The sequence below is a fragment of the Electrophorus electricus genome, chromosome 7 (assembly GCF_041902795.1).
Source record: "Electrophorus electricus isolate QZ-2024a chromosome 7, ASM4190279v1, whole genome shotgun sequence".
Classification (NCBI taxonomy): Eukaryota; Metazoa; Chordata; class Actinopteri; order Gymnotiformes; family Gymnotidae; genus Electrophorus; species Electrophorus electricus.
In genome coordinates, this window is record NC_137503.1 from 12,882,501 (window position 1) to 12,907,074 (window position 24,574).

General features: G+C 41.5%; 1 protein-coding gene across 2 annotated transcripts in view; it reads right to left on the minus strand.

Annotated features, from left to right (window-relative positions):
- The window catches only part of necab3 (N-terminal EF-hand calcium binding protein 3), a 25,843-nt gene extending 1,804 nt beyond the window's left edge, over positions 1 to 24,039 (minus strand). Inside the window, exons 1-10 of one of the 2 annotated variants that reach the window (XM_081718237.1) lie at positions 23,745 to 24,039; positions 20,069 to 20,093; positions 14,426 to 14,534; positions 12,708 to 12,733; positions 11,900 to 11,997; positions 5,040 to 5,176; positions 4,046 to 4,167; positions 2,471 to 2,550; positions 824 to 877; positions 522 to 634 (exon numbers count right to left, since the gene is read on the minus strand). In XM_081718237.1, the coding sequence (XP_081574363.1) occupies positions 522 to 634; positions 824 to 877; positions 2,471 to 2,550; positions 4,046 to 4,167; positions 5,040 to 5,176; positions 11,900 to 11,997; positions 12,708 to 12,733; positions 14,426 to 14,534; positions 20,069 to 20,093; positions 23,745 to 23,861 (881 nt within the window). In that variant the 5' untranslated portion in view covers positions 23,862 to 24,039. Of the gene's footprint in view, positions 1 to 521; positions 635 to 823; positions 878 to 2,470; positions 2,551 to 4,045; positions 4,168 to 5,039; positions 5,177 to 11,899; positions 11,998 to 12,707; positions 12,734 to 14,425; positions 14,535 to 18,992; positions 19,207 to 20,068; positions 20,094 to 23,744 lie in introns of those variants that run through there. The other variant, XM_081718238.1, reaches the window with a different exon arrangement.
- Between the last annotated feature and the right edge of the window lie 535 nt (positions 24,040 to 24,574).

The following is a 24,574-nucleotide window of genomic DNA, read 5'->3' on the forward strand; positions in this document are numbered from 1 at the left end:
TTTTTTTCTTGGTGTGGTGTGACATGGGAATTTGTAGCACTACCTAAAATTGTTTCAAGCATACGCTTCCTGCTTGGTCATGCACTTCTATTGATCATTTGAGCTGGAATAATTCCCCTGTGGCCAAAAAACCATTAGAGCTACTTTAGAGGAATCATAAGAAGAATCAATCAGCATCATATGAAGAATCTGGAAGGAGTTGAACATCGAGTTGTAAAAAGTCATCAATGTTACTGATTTTTGGTTTGACAGGAGCTAAAGGGAGCCACTTTGGGAGGAACTATAAAAGCTAAAAGCTGGAGAAAGATGGCTAGTATTTCGCTGGGATCCTCTATGCATATCTGCATCGGGTTGGTTTTGCTTCAAACCTAATTTTCTTCCTAAATCTTATAAAATGCGTTGCCTGTTTCATTTCAGTCTTTCACCTAGATCATGCCAGTTTGTCATGCTAAAGTTTTTATATGTTGAGATCATAGTGTGTGTGTGTGTGTGGGTGACTGCGTGGGCATGTAAATTCTCACTGAAGGTTGTCACTCTGGTTGGTAGTGGAGTCAGCATAGCTTTTCAGAGCCTTTTGAAACTCCTCGAGGTTATCCTCTGTCACTCTCATCTGCCTCTGGACCAACAGAATGTTCTGGATAGATAAAGGAGAGAAAATTTGACAGGAGATGGAGGGAGAGAAAGAAGATAAAGATTCCATGCGCACTGAACAAACCAAGGCTGGTGACGTTGTGAAAGAGAATATGAGAGAAAGAGAAAAAGCACAGAGATAAATAAATTGAAGAACAAAATCAGAGTCCCTTAAAGCCTAACGGGTACTCACTGATTTATATGTGCTAGCTAGTGGATCCTCTTTCAGGGGTTCCAACTTTGGACTCTGTAAAGAAGAAAGAAAAGACCAACTTAGAAAAGAGTTACTCTGCCACCGTCATCGACCTCTGAACTAATAGGATGTTCTTAAAGTTAAGAACAAGGTCAGATTCCCTCAAAGCCTATTGATCAGAAGAATGAACCTGCATTCTCAGTGTTCCCATCTAATCAGCATAGACTGCAGTGCTGGCAAGAACCTTATGAGTAATTTAACAGGAGTTGCTGCATGAACGATTTCCTTTAAATTTACAAAAAATTACTCTTAGACATGAACAAAACTGACAAGTGGTAGAAACCTATCATATAAGTCATGCACTGCTGGACTCATGGATTGTAATTATTTGTTACCTATTTCATTAAAGACATTTGAGGGTCAATATGAAATTTAAATTTAATATATATAGACCCACTACACTTATCTTGTTTAACATTAGCATTAACTTCACTCTACTATTTACCCATGACAATCTAAACTGCCATTCATCTAATCCATTAAGACCTGACATGCTATGAGGTTGCACACTGCCCACCGATTTGCTATTTGGTGACAAATTAGCCTTCAATTGATGTTTATGTCATTTATCAGTCTGTGATGTTCATATTGAACCTGGCTGTCCAGGAGAACATCCTTTCTAACTCATTACCATATTTTGTTTATGAATGTGACTGTATGGATCTTAAAGCAGGGGGTTCACCTTATTTTATATTGAACTCCTTCATATTCATATATATTATATGATTTCTAAGTACCTCTGACAGTTTTTATATAAATTACTTAAATAATTCAGATAAAATAGCCTCTCCATCCACATCTTTTCAATGGCAAAATACATTACACCTATTACATCCGCATGCCTCGGTTGACAAAGACAGCCATGCTCTTCATAGTTTATCAACGCTCTTGTCCTGAAAAAGCAATCTATAAAGGTTTTAGCCTTTGTGCTTGAGTGAACACCTGAATTCATCTGCTGTGTCCGGACTACTTCTGAAGTTGCTTTTTACCCATGGTCAGCATTTTAATGAACCACAATTCCAGACAAACCATGCAGGGATCAAAGCATCAGAAGACATTTTTGAGGCCCAAATTTTACTTTAACATTTATAGCATGGGCAGATGCCCTTGTACAGAATGACTTAAAGAAGTGCTTTGTAGTCTCTCAAAAACATCCTCATGTGAGCATAGATGGGGCAGTACAAAGAATACCATCAGGCTAAATCTCTGGATAGTGGGGAAAAACACTAAAATATTGATGTTTATGTATTATATACGTGCATATTTAAGTGCTTAGTAACTTGGAGAGGAGGTGAATCTTCACTCTGTGTGAAGCCAGCCAGTGACTCAGCTGTATGGGCAACCAGGGGAAGTTCATTCCATCACCTTGGTGCCAGAACAGAGAAGAGTCGTGATGCATGTCTTCTGTGTGTGTTGAGAGATGTTGGTTCAAATACTAGAGGCTTGCAGCGAAACATTCAGAGCACACAGTACCAGTGTGTGACTTGTATGAATGCTTTTATTACATGCAGGATGGGTGGATGAATGGTGGCTCGAATGGATAAAGATGGATGGATGTGTGGATGGCCTGAGGGCAGACGTTGTCACCTGGCACTCCAGTTTGTCAATGAGCTGTTGCAGTCTGTTGATCTGAGAGGACCAGTGATCATCTGCGTCCACAGTAACACCTGAGATGGAATACACACAAACAGAAACCAAAGAGACAAGCTGTGGGGCTCCTGCACGTGAAAACATTACAGGCCTCTAGCTCTTCTGTTTGCTTAGCTTCTCCTTATTTTATTTTACCCATTTTTCAACCAATTTAGTCATTATGCCAATTCCTGCCCATTAGCTTGCTATCCTTCTTGTCACACAGCACCTACCCACCCTCAAGGGTGTAGCAAGCATGTGCTTCCTCCAAGATACATGAAGCCAAGAACCACATCTTTTTTAAACTGCTACCCACATTGTGGCACAGGGCATCTGAATACACTAAGGGTTAAACACCAACTTCCCTGATCAGTAAATGCAAGCACAGAAATGTCCATGATTGTCTAGCGTCACTGTGATTGATGGGGATTTATTCATGCCATCCCTCCCACCCAGAGAAGAATGCCAGTTTCGCTCTCTTGGACTCCTAACCACAGATAGCTGTAAAATAATCTGGGTTCAAACCAGTGAACTCTTGATGATAGGCTAAAGTGTTTATTTTAATTATTGGTTTTTACTAGCTTACAAACAAGTATTATTTCAGCATATTTCTCTGCCAAAAGAATCTGACTGCTTGCAGTAATATGTGCTTGGTTGGCCCAAATGTAGTTAGTTTGATCACACAGACAGAACAGCCACTGGGTGTGGTGGATAATATGAAATAGCATGTTTGTCCTTGTGCTGACTACCTTGCTGAATAAGTCTACTTTCTCACTTGATATTGGAATTATACAACTGTAACATGCAAAATCTCAATAAATATTTCAGTGCTGCAGAAACTGAAACCTCACCTATGTGTTCTTCAAATAATACATCCATGTAGTCGCATAGTGTTGTGCAATATGATGAAATTATGAGCGAATCTACTCCAATGCATTCTATACTGCACACTGTAGTACAACTAGCTAAACTAAACCATGACATTTCCCTGTAGCAAGTTTTTTTTTAAAAAGTGATTGCACCAAAATACAAAACACCCTTTATGTACATGGGGTTTAACAATATCAGCATTAATTAAATGTGTGATAAAACTATTTGTGTGTATGTAAACTGTGTGTGTGCGCACACACATATGTAACAGATGTAATCAAGTCCACATCTCCTGAGACAGCCAGAGCCACGTGTCCCTGAACCAGTGCTCCCAAGGACATTCCGTTACGCTCAATTTAATGCCGTCAAGGCAGCAGCCAGACAAGGCGCATAAGCAGAAGCTAACACTTCTGTGGCAGTAACCAGTCATGACTGTCAGGCACAGGTGAGGAGCAGAGAAACAGCAGGAAGACCTCAGCAGCAGCTGTGGGCCTGGCCCCCACTAGCATTTAAAGAGCGGACCCAGTGCTAATTAGAAGCACATGTGTTGTCATGTTACCAAACCTTCAGAAGACCTGAGCCTTTAGATGGGAATGAGACACTATATAGGCAAAGCACATGATTCTTTGCTCGAGATGAACGTTGCGTGGGTGTGTTTATTACCTGTAGTGAGGATGCCAGAGTACGGGTCTGTGGGAGACAGGCACATATTTTTCTGCATTCTGCGGCCACATTTCCTGTTATTCTTCTGTACAGAGAGATGCTCTGGTACCTTTACCTCAGCCCTAGAAACAGAGAGCGTGAGAGGGGGAGAGAGAGAAAGAGAGAGAGAGAGAGGGAGAGGAGACAGAGGAACCAAGTGGGGGAGAGAGAAAGAAAAAGGTGAGTTTCCAATTGTCACTATTATTAATAGGAGGGTTTTTATAGTTGCTCCTGCCATGTACTCGATTGCTATGGCTACAGTAATGGAAAAGGACTGATGGCTAAGAAACATTTATAAAGGAGGACAGCATGAGATCCATATAATAGGCTATACATTTCTATACACACATATTATGTATATCCTCTCACCACACACATGCACTGTGTTAGTCCACATATCCAGTAGGTGCATGTTGTAGGTGTACAATCACAGACTTCAGCCCTGTTGCCTTGCAGAATATGTCAGCCATCACTGCCTCTAACTATAGGAATCCCTTTGGCTGGTTATAATTTGGGTTATAGAAATGGCAAGAAGTGGCATAGTCGCTGGAGTTTTCATGTGTCAGTGACCTGAGAGTGACCAGCCACCCAACAGTACACATGTGGCCAGACACAGACCACTGATGAAGCTAACACAGACAAATGCATGGAAACAGTCTCTAGCTGTACACCCAGTAGAGATGTTTCTACTGAAGTGGGTCCTAAGCAGCTTCACACACCTATGTGCTCTTGAAATGGAGATGCGATTCATTAGGGAGCCCACTGAGGTTAACAGGTATTTCAGAGGTTTCAGTTCCAGCTGTTGTGTCTTTTGGATCTTATTGCTGAATACTGCCCATCCTTAAGGAGACTAATGGCTATAACAGACAGGCAGAATTGGGAGCAGTGTTGACAGTGCTGATTTGGAATCGGCGACTGTTGGGGGGGGGGGGGGGTGTATGCAAGTGTGTCTTACGCTGTGGGGCTACTCTGCTCTTCTACGGCCTCCATGGCACACTGCAGGGACATCTGAAGAGACAGCAGCTGGCTGGATGTCTCCCTCAGCATGAAGCGTGTTACAAACTGACCCAGCACGGAAGAGCCCTGGTATTCCTGCAGAGGCAGGGGGGAAAGAGCGTGAGATAGACAGACAGGGACAGAGAGAGGGAGGCAAAGAGAAATATAGTCAAAGATTATTAGAAATCTTCATTTATATCCTGACTAAATCCTATACAGAGGAAAGGTCTCTTAGCTGCTCCCACAGGAAATACCTGTGACAAATCTCTGAGACAAGCTGTTGGAAATATGCTATTTTTCTCCACTGCATAAAAAAGTCATTGAATTAGGTATGCTTTAATGTGTCTCCCATAACTCTCCTGCTAACTCTATTGTACAATGGTGTGGGGATGTGAAATAATACTATACAGCAGACCTTTGACAGGGAAAAGAACCCAGTTTGCATATGTTTTGTGTTTGTATTCCAGTGCATTTTATTTTAAGTGCAGGATGGGAGCTTTAATTGGGTTGTTTCCTAGCCACATGTCATTGCATCATTAGCTCCTGCATGACAGCAATAAGAGAAGTTGTGAGGTTGATTCTGGATGTGGCATTTGCAGCTAGAGTCTGTTTCTCAGTATGAGGACAAAGGTGTCAATGTCAGCAAGGCAGGCCGTCGTGAAGCTGGAAAACCAAAAATGTTTCCATGCCTCAAAGATTGGTGGATGGTGCTTCATCATACAATTGAAGCATCGTCTGATGCTTGTAAAGTGTGATATCGACTGATTATTGACACCTCTCCGGAAGACACCCATACCCTCATGTCTGATGATCATGCAATCACCCACCACAGAAGATTCACAACCAACTACTGAAAATGTTATTTTAGATTTTGATAGTCTGTCACTTGCAGGGGAGGAGGGCAGATGTACATGTGAAAAACATTTAAAGGGGACCCATTATACCCCTTTTACACAAGTTAACACAGTTCCTATAACATGCTTTGGTCAAAATACCACAAAGTTCAAGCAATACAGAACCGTTCTTACCCTGTCAAACAGACCTGCTCAGAACGGCCGGCTGGAGTGCCTGTTGCTTTAAACTATGAGCCAACGCTCGCTTCACCGCTCTGCAGTCGATGTACCGACACGAATTCGATTTTGCGCCATCGTCCCAACTGAACACTAAGAGAACCATGTCTTCCGGAGAAAATATGAGTCGAACCAGACTCCGAGTTTGTTCTGAGGTCAGCGCACTGCTCATTATAGAAGCTACAAGTACCCTTACATACATACACACTGCAACCCATGTCTATTTGACAAATGGACATAAAACACATTTTCACCTATTGCAACATGTTGAAAATGTAACATATCTTGGCTAGTTACATTGCCCTCGTCGGCGGTTTCGCCAAGAACAGTTGTCGATCCCTCTTTTAGTAATTTCCGTTGCTTAGTTGGCCTAGTTATGGTGTGCTGAACCAGGTGATGAAAGCAGTCAAGGGGATTAGCTATTGGTTTTTGCCGACTGTATCTGGAATGTTGCCATCAAAAATGAACTTGATCCACTCAGCTCTTCTGTCCTCTGAGGCTATAGGCTGACATAGCATTTTGTGCTGGTCTGTGCAACCAACAACTGCAATGCCAGTGCTCACCCTTAGCTTAGGAAAGTGATAGACTGACAGTTGTGGGGGAAAATGGCGCACCTATTAGTTACTGGGTGGACATATATTGAGGAGGGAGTATATTTCTAAGGAGTCCCTTAAACAAGCATGTAACGGACCCATGAAGGATCCGGCAGTGGTAGCTCAGTAGTTAGACTTGTAAACAGAAGTTTACAAATTCAAGCCCCACCACTGCCAAGTTGCCACTGTTGGGCCCCTGAACAAGACCCTTAACCCTCCATTTCTGAAGTTGTACTCAGCCATGAATGGAAGTTGCTTTGGATAAATGCATCAGCTAACTGCCATACATCTGAATTGCTTGTTTGATCCGATGTTTTCTGATGTAGGTATTTCACAAGAGACTGTTTGTGGGTTGGTGTGCACTACAGATATCCAACTACTGCCCCGGTTCTAGACTGCTTTGGCTGGTGGTGCAGACATAATGGGTGGACATGTCATTAGTCATATTTCGAAAAGCCAGAAGCATAGTCAGGGTTTGAATTGATGAAGGATGATGGGGATACCAATCCCCCAGTTAAAAACAACCATTGGGACAACCATCCCCACCTTCTGGATTAATGTGATTCATTGAAGATGTCTGCCATCAGTATTTTCACTCTAACCATATGTGTGTTTTACACAAGTTTCCTTGGGCATATTAGGAATTCTTAATGTCAAATAACTACTGGGGAAATACAGACAATGTGGTTCTGTAGAATCATTTGCTTTCTCTTTTCATTGGTAACTCAGGGGAGGGTTTGGAGCAGCACACATTTGCCCTGGATAATACTAGAAATACAGCAAAATCTGTGGACTCTCTTCGAAAAGGAAAAAAAAGGAAAAAGTAGCCAGCATTAAACAGTGAAAAAATGTGTGGAGTTAATAAGACTGAAAATCTGTTCCTAAAGTCTTAGGGGATTCATATTTAATGTGATATTCATTAATACTATTAATTAATTAATAATAATATTAATATTTAATAAATGGCCCAGAGAAAGGGCTTGCAGTTGACCCTGATGGCAAATGATGGAAATGGAGCTAATGACAGAAATACGAGGTAAAAAAAAAAAAAAAAAAATGTGCATACACTTAAGACTTAAATGTGCTATGTGGCAAAACATGAGCTTTTGACAAGCTTTCAAAACTGGCCATGATGGCGAGCAATCATTCAATCCGTGAGCTGCTTTGGCTTGTGTGGGGGAAAGAACACAGCTAGCAGACACTGGGGTATAACTACCTGGCTAATATTTGTGGTTCCTAGGCAAGATTCTAAAATAATTAAATAAAAACAGACTGTTTAAAAAGTTGCAGAAAAGAACAACTGCAACAAGGAAAAATGGTAACCTATATAATTTGTTTTCCTGTAAAAATCAGCCCACACATGATGCCATTGTAAATGTGTGTAATTATGTGTAATTTTAGTCATCTGCAAAAGCAATAAAGGCAACACTCCGAATAATTACAGGCGTGCTACAGTAAACATTTTTAGGCACCATGTGAGATGTCTGAATTTTTAAATAGTTTACAGTTTAAATGAAAACTGCAAGTGGTAAGCATTTAATCAGATATCATGTAGCTCGAATTGAGGCATCATCATTGTTTGACATCAGCTGTCAAAACAGCAATTAATATGTTCTGGTAGAGCATACATCAGGAGATATCTTAATAAATCATAAAAATGTAATTAAACAAAAAAAATGGCAGCACATTTGGCTGCATTTCATGTTGATGAGGTAGTGCAAAGACACAGGGACAGTAGAAGAATGTGCAGATGGATGGAAAGGTGGGTGGGCTGAATCGAAGATTAGGTGCCTGCTGAGATTTACAAATAATGCTTCATTTCTTCACATTAGCTTTTGATGACAAACAGGATATCATTGTAAACCACAACTCAAATGTATCTCTGTGAACCACAACCTCTGCACTATTACCTCCAGCTTGCTGACAGGCCGTTTCACATGCACGTTGTCTCGGATCAGTGTTGCCAGATCTTGTTGGAGAAACAAGAAATCACGTCTATGGAAACAAGCCTAAAAGTAGTGAATTATATTTGTTTTAGAAACAAATTTAAGCATAATCCATTAGATTAAAATGCTTTTAAGACTCTTAAAAACATACATTCAGTCAGTTGTGTCCACACACATACATACATGTATGTTTTTAAAAATTTATGTTTTTAAAGATTGATGGAAAAGAATCATAGGTGGCTGCCTAATGAAGCTGGTTAAGAGAGAGAGAGAGAGATCAAGTGGCCTCTCTCACATATTGTGGTATGTAAGGTCACCAGTTTGGGGCTTGTTTTTAGAGCCAAGTCAATACTTTTATGCTTGTTTCCATAGACGTGATTTCTTGTTTCTCCAACAAGATCTGGCAACACTGATCTGAGACAACGTGCATGTGAAATGGCATGTCATCAAGCTGGAGGTAATAGTGCAGAGCATTATTTGTAATTTTCAGCAGGCATATGAATATGAGAATGCATTTTGCATTTAAATACAGTAACACATTTTTCTTTATAACTCGTGAAATGAAGAAGCTGCAGATAACAAACTGGCCAATTTTTTTATTGGTAAAGGCAAAATAAAGATATCTTGTTGGCCTTTTAAACATGACTCCATTAATGATTGAAATTATTACAAAAATTACACATTCTGGGCCATTGACCCAGATCTGCATGATGTGCACGTATTTCGCACTTATTTCACACAGCCTAGAGAATCTGCACATTGACTTTGAATCGTCCCCCCGTATTTCACCCACTTAGTCCCTGGCATTATTAGCAAACTAGCTAATGTGTGACACGTTGCAGGCACAGAACAAGACACGAGTAAATATAACAGGCAACTGATTTTAATGAAAAGAACAAAAACAGAGAAAAACAGAACAAAAGGCGCTAGTAGTGGTGCCAGCAGCAAAAATAGGATAAACAGCATTGTAAACAGCAGAATAGTAGGCTCTGCAGACAGCTGCAGTGGCTCAAATGCAAAGCACTGGAGACAGGCACATGTGGGACTTAACCAGGAGTAGTGAAATGTGGGAGAGGTGCATTTGATTACTAATAAATGGGTGATCGTGAGGTGTGATTGGTGGTTCTTTGGCTGATTAACAACTGGGGTGTGACAGTACAGCATAGCCTGGGCAATGAGGAGTAGGTGTTGAAGGATGTGCACATTAGAAATAGGTAATCAGCTGTGGGTCCAGGATTTGGCTGCCTGGTTGATCTTCCCACTGCATGAAATGAATGAATGAAAATGAATGCCTGCAAAATGGAAGGTGCTCTGGCTAGGCCATATGGGAGAACCTGGTACTCATAGTCACCGTCTTTGGTACTGAAAGCAGTTTTCCACTCATCACCTTCTCTGATCCTAATCAGACTGTAGGCCCTGCATAGATCTAACTTTGTTTGGTACTGCATCCCTCTGAGCTGCTCTAATGCTGCTGTAATCAGATTCAGGTAATGTGAGTACTTTTCTAGGAGGATTGAGGCCTCTGTAGTCTACGCGTTGTCTCAGCCCACCAAATTTCTTCCTTACAAAGCAGACATTGGCTGAGGCAAGTGAGGTGCAGGGGTGTATGTGCCTTTGGGCCAGGGCCTCCTGATTATACTGTTCCATTACCTGTTCGTCTTCCTCTGAGATGGAGTGCACCTTACAACGGGGAGGACGGGCGTCATTAAGCAGCCATATGGCAGAATCAGTACTGAAGTGTGGAAGAAGCTAGGTGGCCTTGACAAGACTAAATATGTCTGCTAAATCGTGGTATGGCTCTGGAATGAGTTGGCTTTCAATGGATGTGGACCAGAGAGGAAGGGCCACAGGACTGAGACAATGGGCACAAGAGAAGGGAAACTATTTGATAAACTGGTTCTCAGCCAGGAAATGAGAGGATTGCGTATGTGCAGCTAGAGGAGCCCTAAAGTGATGAGGTGAGTTGGCAAATGTATGATGAGGAAGGAGATGTGTTCTGTATGGAAGGCTGCCATCCAGTTCTCGCTCAGCTAGAGGAGATGGCAATGGCATCATGTCGGTGCTGAGCCTGTGCAACAGATTCCCTGCCTCTCCACTAGCGTTGTGTGTGTGAGAGAGAGGATCCCTTGCATATAACCACAGATAATAGAGAAAATGAAAAGACAGCAGAAGGGATGCTGCTCACTTTATGGCCAAGGATTTTGTTCTCTGGAGAAAGAGGACAAATCAGGCAGATAGGGAGCTCATAATGGGCACTGCCACAATAAAAGCACAGGTGCAGCCGGGTGCGTAGCCTCCTCTCCTTGGGTGACAGCTGCATGGGATCTGCCTGAAGCAAGGTCTCATGTGCTGGTGGAGGAGACGTGTGTGGAGATGTCTTACACCGAAGGGAGAGGTGGCTCTCCTCTAGGAGGTGGTCAGAGAAAATCCTATGGTAGGCAATCTCATTCAGAGTACTCACCTCCTCCCTGCAGTTCCACCTGGTGGTCTTTCCTGAGACCTTCCAAAAACATGTCCGCCAGTGCCTCTTCGTTTCACAGACAGCAATGGCTGCCATGGTGCAGACCTCAGGCACACTCAGCCACTGAGCAAGATCACTGCTTGAGATACAGTTTTCATTTGTCTAACGAAGGCAGGGTAGTCATACCTCAGCAGCAAATCTGTGTTTTTTTTCTCTGGGCTTCACATTCTATGAAATGTGTAAGGCACAGAGCGACTACCAATATTTGTAAGCAACTTCACAGAACAACAAGCCTAAATTTGCTAATAATAACTGTACTTGGCTTCAGTGTCTCAGATAACATCTCCACTTGCAAGACCCACTGAACACGTGTGATTTTAACATTCTGCCCACACTTTCCAGGAGCTTCCTCACCCGCGGGGCCAGTCCTAACACACTGATAAACTCCAGATGCCTCCCGTCATGCTTCTGTGTCCTCCAGGGGTGGCGTGCCACCAAATTTGAGAAACACTGGCCTAGAGCAACATTCAGACCCTCCAAAGCAACAACAAGAAGCCCAGCACAACACAGCTCTTCAGTGTGTTAGTATTCTAGTTTATGCAAACAGCCAGATTCACCAAGCTATATTTTGTGGCAACCGAAATGACATCTTGAGATTTTGCATGTTTACCTGTCAGCCTTAAACACCAAGAAAGGGGGCATCCAAAGGGGAAGGAAATGTTCACTGAAGTCTTCCATTTGTCTCTTACCTCTTTAGTTTTGTCCATTGCTTTTAGGATTGAAATATTGAGGTTTTCTAGAGCCGAGAGAACATGCAGATACTCCCCAAGATGCTGAGAAAAGTAATCTGAAGAGAAGAGACAGGAGAACACAGATAACAGAAGCACATACAGAATGAAATGGTCACTTCAACACAGAGAAGGTGGAGTTTTTAAGTACAGGAAATTACCGCATTTATGATATGAGGAAGCTGAATGAGATATTTTTATCAAAAAAGATCACTCTCTCATTCTCTCTCTTACACACAGGATAATTTGATTGAAGACTGCACCTGATGTCATGATTCTTTATTATTGTGTATGTAGCTAATTTACAATACAGTCCATTAATATATATGTATGATATATCCACATGCTCTTAAGTCATATAGTTTTATAAGTCTCAGGCCAGCCAAGAAATGATAAGACATTCTATAACTGCAAAAATACCACTCGACACATAAAAAGTATTAATACACTAATTTCAAGAAGTATTAACATCATAACACAATTTCTACAATACAAAAGTAAGAATTTCAAAAGGATCCCGAAAAATAAATGGCCTAAATTAACACCTCTGTTCCTTTTTTATCATCTTTCAGCAGGATATTTGACTTAATGCATATTGCAACCTAATTAAGACGTACAGATGGAACACTTGGAAGAGCATGTAAGGGCAGAACAGACACTCACCTGAGCAGCCAATGTTGACTGAGACCTTTGCACAGTACTGCATATAAGTCTATAATTAAAAATAATTTTTTCACAAGGTAAACAAAACAGAATGGTGCACACCCACCTGAGAGCTTGTCTATATCAAGGTTGCTGGAAAAAAGAAAGGAGAATATGAAAGGATAAGGAAACTGAAATAATGGAATTCATAAAGATTCAGTTAAAGATTGCTAAGGATATTGTGTTGATTCCTGGTAATGTTACCTAAATGCTAAACAGCCCTCTTCCTTCCATATGTCTGGCCATATTAGTGCAGCTACAATTACATCTTTCAGCCCAACAACCCACTCAGATAATGATCTTATAATACTATAACAGATAATCTTTCTTTCAAAAACAAAGGCAACAGTAAGAAGTGAAAACTGAAAAGAAATGATGCACATTACACGCAATATCTTAGCAACCTGCATTTATTTAACTGTGCAACTAAAATGGCCCCCAAATCACAAATCTAATAATGCAAATTCATTTAGATATTTAACTCATATGCTGATACAATCTAAAAAATGCCAGTCCCCTATGTGTGAACTGTCACTTCAAATCGCAGATCAAAGCCAAATGCAATCTCAAGCATATGAGCATGGACTAAATAATTGCTTGGACTTGCCTCGAGTGCTCTCTGGGGGCATTAATGGGCTTTTAATAGATGTGAGATGCAAAGGCTGAATTAAAAGCAGAAATGGATCTGCTTAATAAATTAAGTAATTGAAGGACACACGCACATGCTGCATTTGAACCGGCACTGCGTAGCACTGCTGGGAGCACGGGGAAAAAATCGCGTCGACTTTCGACCTTGTTCACCCAAGGCGATGGGCACCTGGTACTGGTTGTCCTCTGCCTTGCAATGACTAAGTTTGTTTCCTCCACAACACACCACAGCTGGATGTATGACACAGCTGTAGAATCCAGCCTTTTTCATTGATTATACACCAATTTATGGTTATAGTGTTCAAGCCACATACAAAGGGGTAAGGTCACGCATTCGGGCATTATACACTTCCAAAATCTGTTTCTGTCTGTTTCTCTCTGGAAGTCTTATTTGATCTGTGAATCCACTTACAGCTAATCAAACATTCCATTTTGGGAACTATCGAAGAATATGACTGTTCTGGCCCTAAAGGCTGTTGCAGGGGAGGAACATTAACCAGGCTGACGCATGAACCTCTGCAGATATGCTGATTGGATTAATGGTTGGATTAATGTTTTAATGAGTATAAAGGAGGTAGGCTGCTGTTGTCGAGATTTGAATGCATGCTGCACATGGAACATATCTCTATTTCAGGACTATGGAACTAATTTACCCCATGCTTCTGAATACAGTAATTACGGCGAGATCGGCCTTGCTGATTACAGATCGGGCTCCCTTTTAGAAAGTGCCTGTGAAGTGTTTTCAGACGCGCAGCACAAATTCAAAATCCATACCGCTCCCACGCGATAGAGTCCCATCGCGTGGCGCTTTTGTCAGGTTTAAAAGCAGAGTAACTGCTTTATTCTGTCGACACCAAGGCATCCATCTAGTCTTTCTAAAGAAAGACTGTAAAGAAAGACTTTCCTTTCTTGAATCATGCATCATGTCTCTGCTGCTGCCTTGATCTTTTTTTACACATTGGCTTTCAAATGTATTCATCTTTATTTGCGAACGCCCCTAGCCATGCTGCCTGTCACGGTAAACAGCAGTTAAGGGGATCCAGGAAGGTGTCAGCAGTAGCATGAGCACTGGTGCCTACACAAAAAGTTCAGATGTAAAATCGATGTGCGGAGTGGTGGGGGGAAGGGCACGCATACTTAGCCTGTCGCCCATCGATTGAACAGAACAGCTCCTGAAGCTCGTCGGCTGTGAGAATCCCATCAGAAAAGTATGCTCTGAACTCTTCAAAGGAGAGCTTGCCATCATCTGCAACGAAAAAGAGGAAAGAGCCTGGAGAAGTATTTTGATTTATAGCTGACGTAGTTCAGAAAAAGCTGCACCCATCTGCTTTCAAAAAGGGTTTATAAGTCATACAGCAACCTGATAATTACTTTAAAATTGTTATGAGCAAAGCTATTTAAAAAAGCAATGAATACCAACTCAAGTCTTTAGATGATTATAAGAAATAATATAACACTACAGACCCGGAGGGAAATTGCTGTAAGTGTTCATATACCACTGCTCTTACTATAATATTCATCGGAATTTAATATACTGGCATCATTTAGGCAATACAGATTAAAACTAAAAAGATATTTACATGAGCTCTCAAAAAATACACCTGGTTTAAAAAACTTCATCTAATAAGTTTCAAATTTAAAAAAATGGCTTTGACAAGTTTTCAAATTCTTCCACTCTCTCGTCTCCACCGTGATGTCTGTGATGAAACCATGAGACAATCAGTCTTAGCACTAATTACACAGACGATGGGGATCATAGATCAGATTGCGATACATGAAGTGCCATCTGACTTCAATGCTCTGAGATCTCTGATTATTTTGGGGATGGAGGGTATTTTGCCATCAATCTGCACAGCCAGAGAGCCTAACAGGCCTCAAGTATCATCTTCTTGAGTCCTCAACGTCCAGACTGAAGGTGACACGTGAGCGAATCACAGCCGCCACTGCCACTTTCCTTTAGTCAGCTAGAATTATCCAACGCGATGGATTCAAGCTTTATGCCTTTTGTTGTACTTAATGAAAAAGATTTTCAGTACACAGCTTCGGTGGCAAGGGTGCCTTGAAGCAACAATCAACTGAAGTTCAGACATCAAGGGAAAGAAGTGCTTCTGGGCATGTTTTGAGCAGCTTCATCTGTGCTAATATATGAAGTGGGTTGTTGGCCTGGTCCTGTTGACTCCCTTATTCAAGCTGAGAAAGGTTTCAGCTCCATCGAGAGATGGACTCTGTAGGAGAGTGGAGATGGAGTGAGAGATACAGCAGAGCGAGCCAGACTCTAGGCAGTCCTATTTATTTGAAGTTTGCCTGTGTGACACTGCTCAAAAAAGGAGCAGAATGCAATAATAATAAAAAAGTAGTGGTAAAGTCTCCCTAAAATGCTACCTGGCTGTCAGTGTAAGAAAGCCCAAGAAAGGGGAATAGGCATATACAGAATGACACTATACTCAAGTCCATGCCTTTAATTATACCTGCTTTTTGCCTAATTTGAAGTAACTGACATGATCCCCATAGTTGCATATTTGTAAAAGGTAAGTGTTGGACTCATTACACTTGTAAGATGAATATCATAGGGTTACTTCTGGCCATGTGGAGTACCATAATTTTGATAAGACTGCATCCTGACTGTCCTGTATTATCAACTCTTGGACCATCGCCATATCTTCTACCATTTAACATCTACAACCATGATAGTCATGCTTCTTAAATTTTAAAGATTTTAGTTGAAAATTCATACCAGTGCACATAAGGGTCTACATGGCACAATTTACAGAATTTTGCATTTTAGAGCCTGAACAAAATAAAAGGTGACTAAAATACTGGCCCACTGTTCAATGCATAATTTCCCTGGAGGGTAAAAACGTCATACTGTGGCATATCACGAAGGCAACTCCCTCCATCCAAGAACTCCATCCGAGTCTGTTCACTTATTTCAAGGGTAGATTTGGCAGCCATCTGGTTCAAAGCTGCTTCACTGCAGACCATATCTGATAACAATCTTTAATATGCCTCCCTTCAGACCCAGATAGTTCTATTAAAAGTTTCAGGCTCCATCTTCCTCTATCTTTGGTGATTATCTTGTGAAAAGCAGCCAAAATACCCTTAAGGAAGGAAAAAGAACGATGAAACAGCTCTGGTAAATCTTAGATGAAAATTCCCTCTTCAGGGATACAAAATAACAGAACTTTCTAGGGCTCATTTCTCTCCTGCTGTGTCTACATGATTGCTAAGCATTTGGAAAGCCGTGCACTGATGAAGACACCATTGTTAAGTATTTAGAGGTTTCCTGCCAGAACATTTCAGGAGCATAATTTTGGCTGTCTTCTTCTTCTTCTTTTTTTTGGGGGGGGGGCAAGCCTAAAGTTCCTTTATCTGTGCTTTCAACAGTTCTAGGCCATAATCTTCCACTGAGGTGTGGAAAACTGGACAGAGAACAAAGAACCGTTCACCCATACGATTCTGATCTCCTACATTTTTGCTCCAAGGTCACTCCTGAGAGGTCTCCACAGTGGAGGCAGGCTTGCTAAGCTAAGACTTCCTGTGCTGTGTAAGAGCTTCCCTCTGCACTCTGCTGAAGTGGTTATTGTGCTTGATGGAAACCCTGAGTAGATTTAATTCCTCTGAAACTCGCTCCACTCTACCTCTCTGTCTTATTGAGTCAGTCTGATGTGCTACTCTACCTTATTTTTGGGTTAGCGACAGTGCAGCTGTGCTGTGCTCTAAATCAACTCAAAACTGTCTTTCTGGTCAGTGTGTTCCCAATCTATGGTCCATTGATTTGTTCTCACTTTTTCTTAGTGAAAGTGAGGAATTATTAAGGGGATGGAGGGACTGAATGTTTCAGAGCCTTCTAGAACTTACTGTAAAGTGCCCTGTTTGTGTCAGTGTGACCCAGCCCTGAACTAGTTTAGTGCAGTGAGCAATATTAAATAAACTTGGAAGAACTTCAGGCTAGTCTTTGTCGTTATTAGCCTCCTCTAGCAACCCATCTTTCCTTTTTTTCTTTTAAGAAAAGGTCAAACTAGTTATGATAGCAAGTCTGTTATATCAGAACAAATACTGTATCTCTGGTTATTAGGGAAATAGAAAAGCTACATTTGATTTAGCCATGATATTTTTGCTGTACCACTGACATTTTAAAAAACAATACATTCCATACATTTTAAAGTAGTTAAAAATCAGTCATTTTTTTCCTATCTCTACATGTAAAAACAACTTTGTAAAAGTAAGTAGGTAAAGAAAATGTCACTACACAGCAGCACAGAAATGTCTCAAATATGAATCCAAAGAATTCATTAATCCAAAGCTTCTATTCCTCAGATTTCCAGTCCACTCTGTAGCCACCCATTTCCTTTTTCCTACTGCCTCTCCTCTTTTTATCTTTCAAAGCCATCCTTAATTTTTGCTTTCTTTTTTATCCTAATCCTCAGTTTACTGAGGAGTCTGGCTAAACTTGGCCACCGGTGCTGTCAGATTAAGTCAGTAGACGCCATCTGCACAGACACACACACAAAGCCTCATCACAATCTGCCTGCCAGTCTGAGAGAGAGAGATAGAGACAGACAGAAAGAGACAGAAAGGAAAAAAAGAAAAGAATGAGCTGAAGCAGGCACATCCAGACAGAAAGAACACTGGCAAGGGGAGGCTTTAAACCAGACAAAACAACAGAAGGAGAACGAGACAAAATCAGACAAAACAACCGAGAGCATAATGAAAGACCCACAGCGGGACGTTCACAGTACAATCTCCTCTAATTATGCTTCTTTTTTTCCCCCTCAGTAAATCCTTATACACTATTGTTCTGGATCTCTCCCTCTCTCTCTCTCCCCCTCTCTCTCTCTGTCTGTCCTTCTCTCCCTCCTGTTTGGTGAACGCGACCGTATTTTTGGCTCTGGGTCCCTGAGTGAAAGAGGAGGATGAAGTGCGCAGGGGGCTGGCAGAAGTTATCCATGCTCCGTTTGTCATGTGATTGGCCAGCGGTGCTGATTGAAGGTGGTGCTGACCTTCTGTTATGCAGTGCAGGTCAAGTTAGATCATTGAAGGAGACCACAGGGTGACACAGAACATCTAGATGTACAGAAGTTGCATGAAAACACCACACTTAGCTCTTATCAAGCCCAGTCTTATTAAGCCCAGTCTTGAACTACACTGTAATGTCAGTGCTGATTCAACACTGAGAGCTGTTTTTAGACTAGTGTTAGGACTAATCTTGGACTCAAAAACCAGCCCTAAATTTCCACAGATAATCCTCTAGATAAATAACAACCATCAGAATCGCAGGTTATCACACAATCTTTAGGTACTACACCCTAAAAACAAATCTGTGAAATGGGAGTTTAAAAGAAACCCACTGTTTCCTCTTATAATAGCAAGACAGAGGACACTAGACAATAACTAGAAAAAGTGAATCCAGACAAATGTTAAAGTTCCTTTTTGTGACATCATTTTATCAGTAAATACTTTCATCTGCAGGTCATTAAACAAACTCATCTTAAGTCAGGCAAGCATATAGTTTCTCAAAGGAAGGCTACAGCTCAACTCAACTCTAGACCCAGGAGGATGATGCAAGCCAAGCTCTTTCACATTTCTATCCTCCCATTTTTCACTTCATGTTCTACTTAGCAACCATGTTCTAGTTAGACTTGAAGATGCGTGTATGTCAGCAGGTTGCCTAGACGCTAACAGATCAGCCGCTTGCTTTACTTACACAGCCGATGAAAGGTGTTAAGGCAGATCATGAAGCAAACAGCAAGTAGACGCTTTCTTTCTTTTTCTCCCTTTTGCACTCTGTCTGTCTCGCTGACTCACTCTCCTCCATGCTGTGCTGCGGTGGAGAGATGACTGAAGTGGAGATGTAATTGCTGTTTTGATGCAGTGATTGCACCCTCAGAGAGGGCGGCATCACCCCAGAGACTGACACCCGTGTCTTAGGTGCTTGGACAGTGGATTAGTCGACCCCCCCCCCCCTTCTCTCTCTTTTTTTGCCTTATTCACCCCTCACACTGAAAAGACCCACGTGCTATTCCCGGGGAAGATGCCGTTATATAAATTCCACATTCTTATTCTTCCAAGTACAAAAAGTATTGTCCTGGGTGTGGGAATTGGGGTTTTTGGGGTTTTTTTTTTTGAGAGTTTACCTTGTTTGTGGTATCGTGCATGATGATTAGACTACACTGTCAGCCAGCTCTGTAATTACTAAAGCAGCCATTCACATGCATGCCACATCTTTCTTTGATGTCCTTGTCAAGCAAGCTTGGAAAGCAGGCAATTTTTCTCTTGCAAAAATCTCAATTGTTTTTATGTATGCCTACACTATTAAAAAACATAAAACACAAAAATCTTGAATATTCAGGTGATTGTAAACAGCTTAGATGATTAATTAACCAAGTAATTGGTTGCTAAATAACAATCACAATATATAATGCAGGCCCTGTTATTCATGTGCAACCCTTGAGATACATTTGAGTAGGGAGTCAGCCCATCTATGCAAAATAACTTTATGCAAATCACTTGCTCATGGTGACTAAACAAAACCAAAGAGAACAAGGGGGGGGGGGGGGTTGAAAGGCTCTTGCTTTCTCATTTCTGTCTATCGACTGTGACACAAGACCAGTAGGAGAGCTGTTACACACTGCTGGTGAGAGCTGAGCTGGAATAAACAAAACTTAAGAGAAATGCTACTAAAATGTCACCCTGCAATCTTTCCAAAGACCATAGAAAGAAAGAAAATTACATTTCTTCTAAGAAAAGGTGGGGTTTAATATAGAAATTGATTAGACCTACCATTTTTGTCTGCACGATGAAAAATCTGGGGAGAGAGGAAAAAGGAAAAGAAATCAGAAGAGAGGTTTTGAGAGTGGTCCTGCAGAGAACAGTGACGTTGGAAACAGCTAGAGATGCTGACCAACAGAGCTAACCATGTCTGAAGAAGGTATGGCGTGTATACTTTGCAGACATTCTCTCAAAAAGATCATGCCGTTAACCCGTCCATCTGTGTGCCAAAACTGCAGTACTCTTGCATTTCTGTTTTGTCTTTGCCAAATGAGAGAAAGCAGTGAGCTTGCCCTTGATCAAATACAAGTAAATGGAACAAACGTGTACTAAAGCACACGCATGCAAGCATTTTTATGCACCGGCACAATTTCAGACGATCACCCTGGAGTGGAGAAAATGACGGGCACGCTCTCAAGGCCAGATGGTACCTCTATCCCAGTTCCCAGCTGTCTCTCCTATGTGTGCCCTGCTAACACAGTACTGCTTGTGAACATGCCTGAGCTGACTGCAGAGGTACAGAGTAGAGCGAACCAACTGCGACAGAAAACATCTCCACGTACACGCATACGTGTGTCCACAAAATCACACAGACTCAAGGTTAGAAAATTAGGATGGTGTACTATGTCCTGTGGAGCTAGTGGATAAATCTTCTGTGACTCATCTTACTGAGACTCATACCACAGCAGTGACTGTGCTTTCAGTCCCAGTAACATGGGTCTGAATGAGCTTTTAAATATCTTTACATCCAAAAAGGCACCATGCTAAACCTCCCCTTTCTGTGAGTGTGGCATTTTCACAGTGGCTCTTGTAAACTTAGAAAAGAAGACTTCACCATCTATCAGCCCAGTTACCAGCAAAGAGGCACCTGCCCCATACCTGAACAAGCTGAAAGAGGTTCCTTTGTCGATTAACTTTCTCCTCTGGGTGCCCCCTGTGCATGCTGTGGTGTGCCTCAGACTGGCTGGCAGTAGCTGGATGTTAGCAGCTACGTACAGGATAATGCATCATTATCAATTCACTTTAAAGGTCATTTCAAGCTTCCTAGCGTGAGATATTGCCTCTGATAGCTCTCTGGCAGGTGTTGAGACAGTGGGGAGACCCAGGTCCCACTGACTCTTTTCCTCAGAGAGAGAGAGAGAAATAGAGAGAGAGAGAGAGAGAGAGAGAGACAGTGAGTGAGCGAGAGAGAAGGTGAGAAGAGAGAGAAGTGACGTGAGAGAAAGACAGACAGAGAGAGAGAGAGAGAGAGAGAGAGAGAGAGAGAGAGAGAGAGAGAGAGAGAGAGAGAAAACAAATCGCCTCAGGTAGTGTACGATAGATGAACTGGTGTTTATACAAAGAGCATTTGAGAGAATCCCCACCACCACCCCCGCCCACACACCAATATTTTATTACCCTTAACCAAATGGTTGTTCTAACAAGGTTGGCAAGATCTTAAATGGCTCTCATTCTCTGTCAGCTTTAGAGATCTGAAAATATGGACTCAGATGGAGGGGATGATTATCAGCCTGAAGGATCAAAGCAGTACTCACGTAATAACTCCCACAAACATGACCCTTGTCCTCCAAAAGCTCCCTCCAACCACACAAAGAAATACCAGGTCTTAGTGATGTGTCTGTATACACTTAATCCTCTGGTTTACTAATGCAATGCAACTCTTCATCTAATTTAATTCTGCTTTTTAATTTTTTTCCTTATTAACAGGTCGTGTTCTTCGTTTCGGTCTAAATGGGTCATCCATCACTCAGGGGGACATGTGAAATCAATTTTCCATTAATAATCTTGATTCGATGGTCTGTGCTTGCTCTTAATTTGAAGGCATTTTGCTGGCTTGCATGCACATAACTCTGAGGTTTGTACACAAAAAGGGGTGTGGCATGCAAAAAGAGAGGATGGCAAACAGACTGTCTACATTATTAAATATCATGCATAATTCCACCTGCTGAATGCAGTGGAATAAATAGGAAATTAACCATAACCTGAGCTCATCTGCATGCACTATGGCCAGTGGAACTAAAAATGATAGCTGGGCAATACATAAACCCAGACAAATTAAACTTTAAAAGAACTTTTATAGTGATACTTCGAGCATTCCTTCCAGATTTGTAAGTGTGCCACCACGAAAAGTGCAGCGCTGAATTAACCCCAATTAACTCCCCAACAGGAGCATGGCAAGTGTTAGTACTGATGTAAATAAAACAAATCCTCTTTAAATATATCATTTTTCTGTAATAATAATCTCTCTTGTACAGTGAAACATATTCAGTTGAGCTAAAAGAGTAAATATAATACTGTATCTACACTGCTACAAGCCACAGCATACATACTGGCGATATAGAGCTGCCCTGACTCATCGAAGGGGGGTCCTGAAACTAAATGAACTGCTCGCCCTAAGCAGGGTCATGGAACAAAGCTTAACACAGAACAGAGAATATTGACTTTTTCATTTTTCTCACTTCCATTTCTATCTCTTCTCTATCAGCATGTAACACACCTACTAGGGAGCATAGCACAGCATGACAAAAGGGGTTTCAACTGCAGAGACAAGGAAACAAAGGTTTTGAGTGTATGCGTGTGTATGCATGTGTGTATGCGCGTGTGTGTGTGTATGCATGTGTGTATGCGTGTGTGTGTGTGTATGCGTGTGTGTATGCGCGTGTGTGTGTATGCATGTGTGTATGCGTGTGTGTGTGTATGCGTGTGTGTATGTGCGTGTGTGTGTGTGTATGCATGTGTGTATGTGCGTGTGTGTGTGTATGCATGTGTGTATGCGCGCGTGTGTGTATGCGTGTGTGTATGTGCGTGTGTGTGTGTGTATGCGTGTGTGTATGTGCGTGTGTGTATGCGTGCGTGTGTGTATGCGTGTGTGTGTCTGCTCATCCCCTACACCCCTGCTTCCCATATCTGTGAAGTTGACACATGCAGTCGTGCAGTTGTCAGACTCTCTTTATAGGACCTTACTTAACCATGCAGAGAATATATCTGAACCTCTCCTCTCTGCTGCCTGGAATTCCACATCATTGTGCACATAATTCTGTGTGGAATGTGTATAGACCCCAAGGAAGATACACACACACACACAAATACAGATACAAAGGCGTACAAATACACAAGCACGGTCTTACACAGAATCTCCAGTGACAGCATTTGGACTGGGCTAAATGTAATTTCAGAAAAACACGCACACGTCAGAGCATTGCACACATCAGAATATCGCACACACATCCGAACCTCTGGCTGCGCATTACTCGGCTTAAAATGTGTAACATTGTTACCTGTGTTGCATTTTATTCTCTTTTTTTATTTTTTACGGACGATGCATCTTAAAGAAAAAAATGACTGCCGGTAAACAACACAAGAAAAAGCACCACACTACACACATTCACTGTGGTAAAAAAAAAAAAAAAAAAGCCTATAAAAGGGGGCAAATACTGAGTAGTCTCAAGACCCTCAATGCGAATGTAGATTAAAAACCTAAGTGGCGACATGACAAGTTCCAGTGTATGGAAATATAGGCCTTCAACTGGCGTCTTTTACCCTAACAAATATTCAATTTATGTATTTACCATTAAATGCGTGCTGCAGACACGAAGCATTCAATATATACGATGCATGTTGAAAACAGACTGCATGTACTTGAATAAAAAACACTTTTGTGTTTGTCAAGAATGTACAGGCTACTTACGTCGTGAAAAATGGAAAGTCCGTGGTTCTGCAGCAGTTGCTGCTCTTGCTTTGAGCGAAGATGCTCTCGCTTCGCCGACTGAAGACACATTGTGATCATTTCCGTGCATGCCAGCATCTTCTTGTTATTGAGCTCACCGAAAAACAGATATTTACTTAGGCAGTGTCGGTAGGCAGAAGCTCTTTCTTGCAGTATAGGCTATTAAAAGATTTAAGTGAGATCGTTTTCCAGCACAGCGCTATGTTAACCTACCGAAACCTGATGTTAGCGGTCCTTCTCAGCGAATGATGATGAGGAACTTTCCGTGCCCAGAAACTCCACCTTTCTTAACGCCGATTGGACCACATCTCATTTCAGTTTATTTGCGAATGGGAACTCGTTTGTGATGTATCTCGTCCTTATAAGACGCAGGTTACATTTCGCCTCTTAACAGCAGAGCATGATATACAAAAAACCTTACACACTTACCACACACTTCAGTAGGCGCAATTTAGTAGAAACACATTATAGAGTCAGACTCTATGTGTTTCATTGTTAGCAATCTTTCAAATCTTTATCAAGACCAAACTAAGTAATCAACCCAGCGATGACACTGACTTGTGTAAAACCTCCAGTAAACACTTCTGATGACAATTATTTGTCTTATCACAAACGTCTTGAAGGGGTTAAACTAAAATCTACAGAATTTTATAATACATTTAAAATTGGGTTGTAACCACTGACCTGTAATATAAATATATAATAGATATATAATAGATATATAATAATATAGGCATAATAGTTCTATATTATAGATCAGCAGTTGTTAACTGTGTTTTGTCAGTTTTCCG